At 41.8% G+C, this 12789-nt stretch overlaps 1 protein-coding gene across 2 annotated transcripts; it reads right to left on the bottom strand.

The window, feature by feature from the left end:
• Positions 1-9067: 9067 nt before the first annotated feature.
• Positions 9068-11051, bottom strand: LOC134067527 (C3a anaphylatoxin chemotactic receptor-like). Of its 2 annotated transcripts, none has more exons than XM_062522829.1 (3): positions 10986-11051; positions 10654-10724; positions 9068-10548 (listed from the first exon to the last, which is right to left on the bottom strand). In XM_062522829.1, exons 1-3 carry the CDS (start codon positions 11024-11026, stop codon positions 9470-9472), a joined length of 1191 nt encoding a protein of 396 aa, XP_062378813.1. In that variant the 5' UTR covers positions 11027-11051; the 3' UTR covers positions 9068-9469. The 2 variants fall into 2 exon arrangements, with proteins under 2 accessions (XP_062378813.1, XP_062378814.1); XM_062522830.1 differs by having other exon boundaries at positions 11000-11041.
• Between the last annotated feature and the right edge of the window lie 1738 nt (positions 11052-12789).

Below are 12789 nucleotides of genomic sequence, written 5' to 3'. Positions count from 1 at the left end.
TTTGCAAGGGCTAGGGAGAACCCCAATCCTGCCCACCAGAGGGCAACAGCAAGACTCCTCTCACCCGGCAGTGAGTGGAACATGAAGGTCGACCTGGGGAGACAGCTCCAATTTCCCAGGGAAATTGTTGAGACGTCGCTCCGGCCAGACCTGATCATGTGGTCAGTGCCACGCAAGACCATCCTGCTGGTGGAGCTCACTGTCCCGTGGGAGCAGGGTATGGAGGCTGCCAACGAGCGCAAGCGCGCCAAGTATGCAGACCTAGCGGCAGAATGCAGAGAGGCGGGGTGGAAAGCCATCACATGCCCTGTCGAAGTGGGATGTAGGGGGTTTGTCGGGTCCTCAATGGTTTGCCTGCTTCGTGACATTGGCTGCACGGGAGCAGGGCGTCGGAAAGCCATCAAGGAGCTAGCAGAGGAGGCAGAGAGGGGTAGCTTCTGGCTGTGGCTAAAGAGGAAACATAAGGGGTGGGGGTCGAACACCTAGGGCATCAGCAGGGGGTGGTAGGGAGAGATCCCTGCCATCGCTCCGCCACCAGGAGATGTACTGGGGTTAAAGGAGCGAAACATCCATGACTGGTGGTCCCCAGCTGATGACCCAAGCATGCCCACTAAGGTAGTCAGGGGAGCACTGAAAAGGCACCGTTGGAGGTGCGTCAGGCAGTAATGCCCAGCAGGTAGACCATCAACCTGTATCTTCAAATCAAAATGCCCTGTCTTTCATGCCCAGTAGCAACACCTAAAGGTCAACAGAACAGCGCTAGTGTCATAAAAGTAGTATGGCTCCTTTACGACACAAGCCATTAGTGTGAGTTCTGGAGCTATCCAACTTTATCTGATTCTATATACTGTAGCCTGCATCATCTAATTTTAATATTTAGGTTCCTAGGCTAGATTTAATATTTAACTTTTGTTTTCTATTTGGCCTGTTATGAAATCATGTATTGATCAATTTAAGCACAGCTCAGTTTTAAGACCCTTACCTGCATGCTTTAGCCTGGGTGTTCCCATCCTGCCTTGCGCGGTGATTTCAGGGCCAGGCTATGCATGCTTATCATTTTGTGAAAATAAATCATTAAAGAGTCACTTCACCCCATAGCTCCACCCACTTCACTTCTGGAAAAGGCTTTCAAAAATGGGCGAGACGTTCTGAAATTTGGAGAGGGAGTGCAGCACTGCTGCAACCAATCAACCATGGTACTTAAGTATTTGACCCCATGCTAAAGTTGACTAAAAAGAGGAATATAAATCATCTTTTGACAATTTATCTTATTGCCTTAATTTAAAAAAAAAAATCAAAAAAAAAAAATCAAACCGGACACCAATTTGAAGAATGTATCATAAATAAATAGAGGTTCTTCCTTAAATACAGTGGGCATAAGTATTTGACCCATATGTTAAATTCCCATAAGAGCAGGAGAATGTTATATTATGTTTTCATTTTTAAAGGCCAGCTATTTCATGGATCCAGGATACTATGCATCCTGATAAAGTTCCCTTGGCCTTTGGAATGAAAATAGCCCCACATCATCACATAGCCTACCCTTCACCATAGCTAGAGATTGGCATGGTGTTTTTTTTTTCAGTTAGCCTATTAGCCTGTTTGATTTGCATTGAGCTCCATGAAATAGCTGGCCTTTAAAGGAACACACACAGATGATTTTATATTACTCTTTTAAGTCAACTTTAGCATAGGGTCCCCCCACTGTATGGTTTTTATGTGTTGAGTTGAGAGTTTGTGAGAGATTCCACCTATACCAAGATAAATAAAGATAGGCGCAGAGCTGTTTGTAGAGTAATGTGATTTCTTGAAAATTCTTAGTTAATTATCTCACAAACCGTTTATCACAGCAAATAGCGGTTAGCACCGTTCATAAGATTGGACAAATCCCTCTGGTGTGATAGCCTATCTGTGTGATGGGTTGGCTACTTTGACAATAATTCAACATAAAATTATAGGTGGCCCCACTTTGTGTATGTCTGCCTCATAGATCTAAGTAGCAGTGTGTTCCATGAAGGTGTTGGGGGCGGGATTAAAATAGTCAGCTAATCAACAAAGAGAAAACTGCACTGAGAACATGCAGATATTAGATCTAGGCCTATACCTGCTGTTGGTCTAAAGAGCCTATTTATGCCTTAACTTTGTCCCGTCATTTAGAAACAATATGTTGGGGTCTAGTCCAGTCATCAATAGAAAATGAACGGATTGAAAACAAAGAAGAATGGATTTAGCATGACATTTCTTGCATGTGCGTGAGAACGTGAGATTGATGCTGATTGAAGCGTGAGTGTCACGCTAGATAGGCCTACGTGAGAGTTGACAACCCTGCCCAGCTTATAGTAGATTATAATCATTTCCATTTCCCCCATCCTGTTTTTGAAGACTGAACACGTTGTCTTAGGGAAATGTGCACATCTGCAGTTCTGAGACAGTTTTTTTTTTTTGCAGTTTTTGCTCTTTCAATCTTGATTCGTCCTCTGGCACAGCTGTCTTTCTTTACTCTGTGTCAAATTATGGAGGGAATACTGCACACAAGGGCGAGGAGCCAGACAAACACACAAATGTTTGTTTTCAGCCCAAAGCACCATCCATAGCCAAGCAGCACTACATTTGATCCACTAAATTTAAGCATGACATTTCCAGTACAGATAAGCACCAGTGTCGGCCCTATTGCATCTTTAACCAGTAGCTTTCTCATTCGTTTTGACATGTCAGAGGTAGCCTAGAACTATCTGCAACTACGTGTCACCCGACAATGTGTTGCGGCAAGGATAATGGTCTCGTCAGCATTTTTCACTTAATATATGAAACAAAATTTAAAGAAAAATCAGAGTCCACTGTGGTAGATAGGGCTATGTGACTGCAACTAGGCTACGTGACCCATGATGTTGTGTTAAGGCAATGATAATTGTATCGTCAGCTAGTTTTAATCAAAAACAAAATAGTGCATGAAAACTAAAGGAACTGATACAGACCTAGATGTAAAGCGGTACAAAATCAGTCCTGCACATTCTCTCCACAAAAATAAATCAAGCTTATATGTTTGCATATCCTACTCCATCCTACTGCAACTTTTGTGCGTGTGTGTGTGTGTCTGCCTGTGCTTGCTGCTTGTGTGTGTTTTTATGTGTCTCTGTGTGTGTATGTTCACTTGTGGGTGTGTGTGAATGCTTCAGCATTAACCAAGAGATTTTGGACAGTTTGGGCATGGGCACTTCCTGTTCCGACAGTGTATGTGGGGGAGCAGAGATCAAGAGAAGGTCGTGAAGCAATCTTAGGCTGGGCGTGTGTGTGTGTGCGTGTTTATGGGTATGCGTGTGGGTGTGTGTGTGGGTATGCGTGTGGGTGTTTCTGCATGTGTGCGTGTAGTGTTTGTGTGTGTGCGTGCAGGTGCGTGCGTATGCTTGCCTGTCTACTGTGTGTATGTATGTATGTGCATGTGTGTTTATGTGTGTGTGTGTGTGTGTGTGTGTGTGTGTGTGTGTGTGTGTGTGTGTTTATGTGTATGTTTTCTGTATCAAGCTTTTGCTTGAAACTAGCTGACGATACAATTACCACTGCCCCAGCAGCTCATGTCACAATGAGGTGATCATATGAAAGTTAAAACTCAATGCAGAAGTGTCCTCCATAAAGAGTAGACACGCCTCTAGAAATTACCCTGATAAAATTAAATAATTAAGTATCAAAATATATATATTTTGTATATTTTGTATCCAGTGAGCAAACATCTCTGTACCTATACACATTATGTAATATTGTCCTAAATACTTTTGCATTGAAGAGACTTGGTACTTAGTACTTAATTGCCCTGCATGACGTCACTTAAGCCTTGATTGGCTAGTTGAGAACAATACCTATTGTCATGTGTATATATCCCCTCCAGTCCTGTTGCTCTGTTAACACCCGACGAAGACCATCCTTGGTCGAAACGTTGTGTCATTAAATCACTTCGGGAGCAGCAGCAACAGTGTGCGGGTTCGGCATTCATTTTAACTTGCACCTGTACAAGTTGGATGTTATTTATCTACTTATTTCTATTTATTGAAAATGGTTTTTAAACCTAGTGTCCCTTGTATCAACACTTTGTCATATCTTATCTGCTTTTGATCCTGCTCAGTGAGCATCGGAGGTACCCATGTCTGTTTCATGCTGTGTGTTAACCCGTCTCCTGTTTGTCCTGTCATCGATGTTTGTGTGACGCCCTCTCCTGTTACTGCACAACAAATCTACATACGGGTACTAATAAAGTAAACTGAACTGAACTGACCTGATGTGCGTGCACTTTCTACAACTTTATTTTATGCTTGACAGCATTGGCCAGGATACACTGTCTGCACGCCTTGCACCACCTGTCCACATACCAGGCAAATAGCAGTGGCTAAAACAGGTGCAATTACAAATCTCATGGGGTTGACCATCCCAAGAGCCATCCAGAGAGATTAGGTGTCTTACCCCTTCGGCAGGAGCTACACAGTCTGGCCACTAGAGCATGGAGTTGTATCGCTAATTTTGCAAAGCCCTCCACAAATCTATGATAGTAGCTAGTGAATTCAAGGAAGGATGAGGGTTCTGCCAGATGTTGAGGTCGTTGCCACTCTTATACTGCAGCCACTTTAGCTGGATCTGTGGCCACATCATCCTTTGACAGGTAACCAAGGTATTTGATTTACCTTCAGGACTTGCTGCTGGAGTTGGGAAAATGTTTCCTTAAACAGCTGCAGGTGTTCTTGGACAATGTTAGAAAAAACAATAGTGTCAACTGAATACAGTAAAACAGATTGAAAACATTTATCCCCAAACATTCGCTCAGTTAAATGCTGGAAGGCTGCCGATGCATTGCAAGACCAAAGGCATTGTAATGAGTTCATTCACCACTTGGTTATGACCACTAGCTAGGTCAATGGTAGAAACCACTTTGCTCTTGTCAAGGCATCAAGGGTCTCCTCAATCCTTGGAAGTTGATATGCATCTCTCCTAGTCTTGCCATTCAGCTGCCTGTAATCCACACACATCTGAAGGCTGCCATCGTTATTTTGTACCAACATGGGGAGATATGTTTGGGCTACTGCTTTCCCTAATGATTTTATGGCCTAGGAGCTGTTGAATGTGGGCCCTTACAGCATTATACTGGGAAGAGGGGAATCCGCTGGTAGGGTTGTCGCACAAGTGCTTCATTATCAAGGGAATTTCATGCTGCACCAGGCAGACCTGAGGCTTGGTGGGTGGGTGTTTGATGTACAATAGCCTGTTTAATGCATGCCTGTCTGCATGCTTTAAAACCACCTCTATCATGCCGGTGCCTAAATATTCCATTGTAACAAGCCTTAAAGGAACACTTCACCGTTTTTTCATATTAAACTACCTTATTCCCTTAACTAAGATGAGTTGATACATACCTTTCACGTTTCAACGCGTGCACTCACTGGCTCTGGCGCGCGGCGCTACATTGATAGCACTTAACTAGCCCAGTTCATTCATTAGGATCCAAACATATATGAATTAGAAATGACCAAACATCTCCAGTTTTCCCTATTGCAATACAGGAACACGAGTAGTCATACGAAGTATGAGACAAAATAAAACGTTGTACATTTCTAAGTGGGTAAGAGGGATATGTTGTGTGGTGGAGTAATATCATCACTCTTGCACATTCAGTTTCACTTTGGAGTGAGGATATTACAGTACTGTGCCGAGTCTAAGTGCTCTGAGGCACTTTCTTGGACCCTCAACATCTCTACCCTGATTAAGAAGGATCACCAGCGTCTCTTCTTCCTGAGGAGACTAAAGGTCTACCTGTCTCCTCAGATCCTGGTGAACTTTTACCGCTGCACCATCAACATCGAAAGCATTTCCACCAACTGTGTCAGAATGGTATGGCAACTGCTCTGCTTCTAACTGGAAAGCACTACAGAGGGTGGTGAAAACTGCCCAATGCATCACCGCTTTCATCTCCAAATCTCTGCAGAAGGCTGTGGGTCATGGACTTCCAGGAGCCCCCTGGCCTCACCTTGAGAACCACTGCCCTAACAGACATACTGCACATCTACCTACCATCTGGCTGCTGTTGCACTGTTTCTGTTACAACAATCGCAAAACCACAGTACAAGCGTCCACATTTGAAATACCTGACATCTTATGGCAGTTTGTTCCAGTTTCATGTTGCAAAATGTTAAATACTGACCCGACTCTCTCCAGATTCTTGTCGTTCGCTGAACTCAGCGAAACACCTCTGATGGAGCATGGCGGAATTACAAGGGTCTGGCGAGAGTCAGGCTAGTTAAATACTGCCTTTGTGTCAATGTATAAGCCGTCCCTGCTGAAAAAAACAGCCTGACCAGCTAAAGGTGGTTTGCTGGTTGACCAGCTTGTTAACCAGCTTATTTGACCACCCTTTGATGGTTAACCAGCTAGACCAGCAAAACTCTTCAGCTGGTTTACCCAGCTTATGATGGTAATTCAGCTGGTTTTGATTGTCGTACCACCTTAAGCTGGTCATTTTAGTTGGTGTTGCTGGTCTACATTGCTGGTTTTTACTGGCCACGCCAGCTTATGTTGGTTATTCTAGAAAACCAGCTTGACCATCTTTGTCAAGCTTGACAGGCTGGTCACCAGCATGACCATCTTAAACCAGTTGTATCCCAAACGACAGGCTGGTCACACCAGCACGACCAGCTTCCTCAGATGGTCACGCCAGCATGTCTAGCTGGTGGCCTAACCAGCTACACCAGCAAAGACCAGCAATAATAACTGTGTATTGGGCAAAGACCAGCAAAGACCAGCTAAAACCAGCTACCAGCCTAAGCTGGTTTCTTGCTGTTTTTTTCAGCAGGGGTGGCTAATAGTTGGGAAATTAAGGTATACAAGTTGACAAGTCAATGCAAGTAAATGGATCTAAGAGACCTGGTTAATATCCCTGAAACATGGATGTACTATGTAGGCCTACTACTATGTAGTACTATGTACTACTGTGAGACCTTATAGTGACAGTAAAAAAAAGTGAAAGAATGTGATGCTAACTGGAGCATGAAATGTGGGAAGTGGGAAGGAAATTGCTCAGATACTGTATGTATCTCTGAGTTCCATCACTCTTACCGAGGACACCTTGCTCTTGTGCACATTCTGTACTGTAGTTGAACTTCAAGACATATTTAATATAATTCATGAGGATCATGTTCAAAGACAGAATGCAAAGATTGACAGTGTGATCATAGAGCTTTCACAGCAGGCCTTTAAGATATAATTCAGAGCAATATATGGAGAGTTTGGCAAACTCAAATCATGGGCGCCATGTTGCCATGTTTGCTTATTTTCACCGTTAACAGGCATACCGGTATACATGTTATTACCACGTTGGTCAATAAAATGCGGCTAGGTGTCTAAGTGCATGGATGTAGTAGTTGCTGGGAGGTGGAGTGTGGCTTATTTTTCTGTAATGTTTGCTTGAGTTTAAGTCTTTTGTTTGGCACTTGTTGATGCCTGAGTCTATTTGTTCTTTTTGTCTGTTTTGAGTTCTTTTTTTGGTGGTAACCCTCTGCTGTCTCAGCAGGTGGATGGTTAACAGCTGTGGTTGTTCTAGCTGATTGAGGGGAAAGCTTTGCATGTGCTCTCAAACCTTTCGTCATGAAATACATGTAAAATACACTATTTTTGTTTATTAATCTATTCAAATTGTATCTACTATTCTTAGAATTCTAATCATTCCAGTTTAACACTGGTCAAACTACACATTGTTGAAATGATTGCTGTTAGTAGAATGAAAAGTAGGTCTTGCATTAGGTCATGGTGGCTAGAATAATGGTTGACTATTTAGATCTTGGTAACAGGTGTTTACTTTATCATACTTTATCTGTCTCTTCATATTTAAAATATCAAAAACAGACTATTCTAATGCTATCCTGTTCTGTAAGAACATGACTGGCCCGTCAATGATTGTACGTCTATGTGAACTATTAGTTCAAAATATGTTTGAGCAACTGTGCTGCACACAAAAATGACGGTGCAGATGGTTTTTGCAGATTATCATCAGATTTCTGCTGATAACTAACTTTTTCGTTTCCCCTACAAGAGGTGATCATGTCCTGTTTATGCAGGCATACATCCTTTCTTCTGAGGGTGGAGGGTCGCATATGACTGCTGAATGAGAACATGAGGTAATGATCAAGACAATGTGAAATGAAATCATGAAATAACAGCACAGATTATGCAAGTCTCTGCATGTATATTGAGGCAAGTAAATACAGTTCATTTCTAATCTGAACACACAAGAATTTCATGGCACTTTGTGAGAAAAAGACTTGAGTCTACATAAACATTTTCTCCAGAGTATAGATGGGGCTCATCTCAAAGCTCTATTTGCGTTCACCAGAATAGATAGATGGGTCACTCTCCTGTCAAAGCTCTATTTGCGTACGGCCTCTTTCCTCTGTCCTCTTACTCATGCCCCGTAAATCGTTGAAATCTCGATGTCATCGAGAATGTCCCATTTATCCAACTTCAACCAGAGCAGGCAAGAGAGAGGAGGGAGGCGGAAGGCCCAATGCGTGAGGACACACAGGTCCAATGCGGAATGTTATCAGTCAGAATTGTGCTATCATTTGTCCAAAATGTTTCTTAAGTTCGTAGGGATTTATTTGTGACAATAAACTAGTAAATAGATCAACAAAAGTCGTTTATATGCTGGAATTATGTAGCCTGGCCCCGCCTATATATGCGAGTCTTCTCCAGCCAAAATTTGCAGGTCCAATCAGAAAACAGAGAGAGTAGCTGAAAATGATGACATTTGAGGTGGTGCGCTAGTTTGAGCATGACATAAGTCACAACCAAACATTAGTGATTGGTTATGGCAAATCCAGAGTGGCTCCGGGCAGAAACTTCAACAGAGTACCCACCTTCAAGGAAGTTAATGCTTGCAATGGAAAGTGGCCAGACTCTCTGTACATTATGAAATGAACGAGAGTTTGGTAGGACCAGGCTAGGAATTATCATGAACTACAATGCAACCTTAAAATAATAAAAAAAGGCATGACGGGAGGAGGGATGGAAGGGAGGATAGACAAATTATATAATAGTCTTTATTGTGTGGGAAATGAATCAGTCTGTATACAAAGGTCTATCAAGCACACATACAGTACATGGGACACAGACACATTATTTCACTAGCACTGTAACATACTGCACACACACATATTATACAGTCAGAAAACTTTGGATTCTATTGTGAAGGACACAACACTTCTGCAATGTTTACAAGAAGAGACTTTTTATTTTCAGCCTTAATGTCTTATAAACATCTTTATGTCTTGTAAAATACAATAAACACCAAATGACACAGCATATTAAAAAAAAAGCATTTCCGAGAGTATAGCTTCAAATCAAATCAAATAAGCAAGAAAAAAATATCATTCGAGAGTGCTAGACCCAGCATGGATGAAACTTTTTAAGTCAGCCCTCTCTACCCAGCAGTGGATTTTTACACAATAGCATCTGCTCTTTCGTCTATGTCTGGTGACTTCTCAAACGCTACCAGGGAGGTCAGTGTTGCTTTTCTGTGGGTGGAGCCGGAAGACACCGATTGGCGTGACGTGACCGAGAACTGGGAGGTGAAGTAGACCAGATGTTCCTCAGCAAAGGCGTGCTCCAGCACCACAAACACTGAGCGCTTCAGCTTCTGCTGAAATTCCTCACACATGAACATGTACAGAAAAGGGTTCATGCAGCTGTTCAGGAAGGCCAAGCTGGCTGCCACTGGAGCGATCGTTCGTGCCATGTTGAACACATCACTGTTGAAAAGCGTTGGGTCGATGCTGTGAATGTATAGCTGCTGTGTCAAAATTAGGTCGATGATTTGAATGGGTAGCCAGCAGATGAAGAAGACCAAGATGACTGCAAGGATGACGAGGAAAGGCCTCATCTTCTTCCTCCTGCTGGATCGTCTGGCGCGGACACCGATGGCCACGTAACAGCATGTGATTATGAGGAACGGGATCAGAAATCCAACCACAAATCGGAACACTGCAAGCCGTTTGGTTGTGAGTCTGGCTTCAGTCTTTATACACCTGTTATCAGCTACTCTACGAGAGATTATGAAGGGAATGCTACATGCCAGGGCGAGGAGCCAGATAAACACACAGATGAGCCTGGCTTTGTTTGGAGTACGTTTGTTGTGAGCCCAGACCACCACCCATACAGTCAAACAGCGGTCCAAACTGATGGCTGTCAGTAGAAACACACTTGCAAACATGTTGATAATTTGAATAAGACTGTTGAACTTGCACATGAATTCTCCAAAAGGCCATTTATGATTGAGAGAAAGACTGATGGTGCTGAAAACGAGGAAGAGTGTGAAAAGAAAATCCGCCAATGCCAGATTCAGGAACCAAACAGAGTTGACGGTCGTCTTCATCTTGAACCCTGTCACGTAAATGACGAGGCTATTACCAATAACACCCAGCACAAAAATGATACTGAATGTGACCATACAAAATATCTGTATGGAGGTGAGAGATACGGGATCCTTGTTTGATGTTGTTCCATTACTTGAGGAGTTATCTACAAAATGAAAAAGGACAATCTATCAGCCTAATAGCATTTTATATAGAACACAGAGGGGTTCAGTCTGAACATTCTAGATGTGATGTCTTTGATATTTTTTACCCATAGTGAAGATTTGCCTGAAGGTCATCCAGTGTATCCAACACCGTGCAATAGGAGTAACAGAGAAATGTCTAAAAAAGTGACAAAAATGGCCCACACCATTTTAAACACTCAGATATTGTATCACAAGCACAGTGATATTGTAATTACTGGTAGCATCTGATATTTGATTATCTATATAATATAATTCTATAATTTTATAATTAAAACATATTTCTGCATATACTGACATTTCTTCAAACAGACAAACCACACTTACTACCCTGAGTCTCTCATTACAAGCAAAGGGGTGAGCTAATACTGTATATTACAATAATTAAAGGTGTGCTTACCTCTTGAGATTTACCTTGCTTTCCTCATGTGTCCCATGCATGAAACAGAAGAGAGAAAACTCACTCTGAGCTCAGAATAAAAACAGGAAATCCACAGCAGCTCGCCTGCTCTTGCAGTAATATCAGATAACGCCCCCTGTGTGGCTGGATTCATGATATTGCGATATGTGTTGAGGAAGTAGCTAGTGGCTTTCAAAGAGTCATACATATTATCAATGCATTGTTTGTTATTTGTTACTGTTATGAAAGTGACTACTAAGAACCCTTTTTCATAAAAGAAAGATGGTGCCCCTGACAAAGACTGAGTTTACATGCACTTCAGTATTCAGGCATGATCACTAGTCACATCGTATCACAATAAACTCTAATGTGTTCTGATGTGTCCTGGACAATGGGAGATCTAATGTATGCAACATTGGCTGTAACGGAATCTAAACACTGTCTATGGCTGCACACCTTTGAGTAAATGACAATGTGTCTCGGCTGACCACTTGTGATGGGATCAACCAAGGCATGTTCCAAAAACAAATGTAAAACAGGCCATTGCAGTGCAATAAATCCCCAGTGCAATAAATCTGTGTTATGATTATGATGAGTACTAACAGGACACACGTGCAGTATAATTACGTACAGCCTTTGCACTAATGAAAATGATTTAGAGAAGGCTTTATATTTATATTTTTACGAGTACAAAACATTTCTACGAGTACAAACTAGGCCTATAATCTACAGAATACAAACGTTTTTTCAGTCATTTCATTCCATAGTTTTACAGTGTACCTCAGATGACATATTTATATGCCCAATTCACTCTGTCTCTAGGAGTTAAGTATTGATGTAGAGGGAAGTGAATATAAAAAACACATTGTTCCTATGAGCGTATAGTGTCGTGTTGAATCCGGACACTTTTGGTGCATTTCTCTATGAAGCATGCTGCTCATTTCAGTGTAGGCTGCTGATTTCTGGGAATTGTTTGGTGTCTCTCACACCTAATCAACCGAATGATGACTACACATTTTTTTTCCCTTCATTTAGTTTAAGAGAGGGGTTTCAAAAAGTGGTGGGGACAACTGTCATGACAAAAAGTAGTAGGTTTACTTCCCTACCACTAAACTGATGCCTCACTAAACACTGGAAGAATATTTCAGCAGAGTTCTAAGAAGAAAAAAACAGCGACTGTTTCTGTGTGTGTCCACTAGTTTCTCTTGGTATGTGCTATTTAAAACTTCAAACTGAGTTCTTTGAAACTTAGAGCAAAATGTTTAGCAATCATGAATTTGTGGAAATCAGACAAAGCCTCCACCCTACCCATATTTCAAAGTTCAGACTGCCTTTTCTCAAAATATCATCTCAGATATCACACACATATATATTGTAGTCAATACCTATGGTTTCTTAGGGTATGTTATACAACAATTTAGAAAATTGCAAGGCTAATAAGAACTTTTATTGTTGCAACATAGCTGACAATAACTATATAAATTGTGTACATGGAGATGGTTTGGACAAATTATTATCTTTTAGGCTTTGCTAATGTCCTTTAAAAAATAAAAAATGAGTCATTGAAAGGCTGCATGCACTCTGCCATTCATCTCATGAGACTGCTTCCTCATAGAGATTATCTCCATCTGGTGGTCTATTACTCGCTAGTCAGAGAACTACACTTTCATTCATCACCAGCAGTTGAAGCTGCATGAACAGAAATTACTGGGCTTCCTGTCCCTCAGAAGACGCTAAAGGCAAGTGTTGTATTTTCTCTTGTACGTTGTAAGTTTCTTTCCCAAATGTTAATAAGAAACATATA

This window comes from Sardina pilchardus, chromosome 20 (genome assembly GCF_963854185.1).
Source record: "Sardina pilchardus chromosome 20, fSarPil1.1, whole genome shotgun sequence".
Lineage (NCBI taxonomy): Eukaryota > Metazoa > Chordata > Actinopteri > Clupeiformes > Clupeidae > Sardina > Sardina pilchardus.
Note: the sequence above shows the minus strand (reverse complement) of the source record. Positions and strands in the feature narration are given on the sequence as shown.

Excerpts from the sequence above, each read along its gene's own strand:
- LOC134067527 (XM_062522829.1), bottom strand. The coding sequence starts at position 11,026 with ATGCATGGGACACATGAGGAAAGCAAGGTAAATCTCAAGAG. Across the intron at positions 10,725-10,985 it reads AGCAAGGTAAATCTCAAGAG|ACATTTCTCTGTTACTCCTA; the intron begins GTAAGCACACCT and ends TCACTTTTTTAG. Across the intron at positions 10,549-10,653 it reads CAGGCAAATCTTCACTATGG|ATAACTCCTCAAGTAATGGA; the intron begins GTAAAAAATATC and ends TTCATTTTGTAG.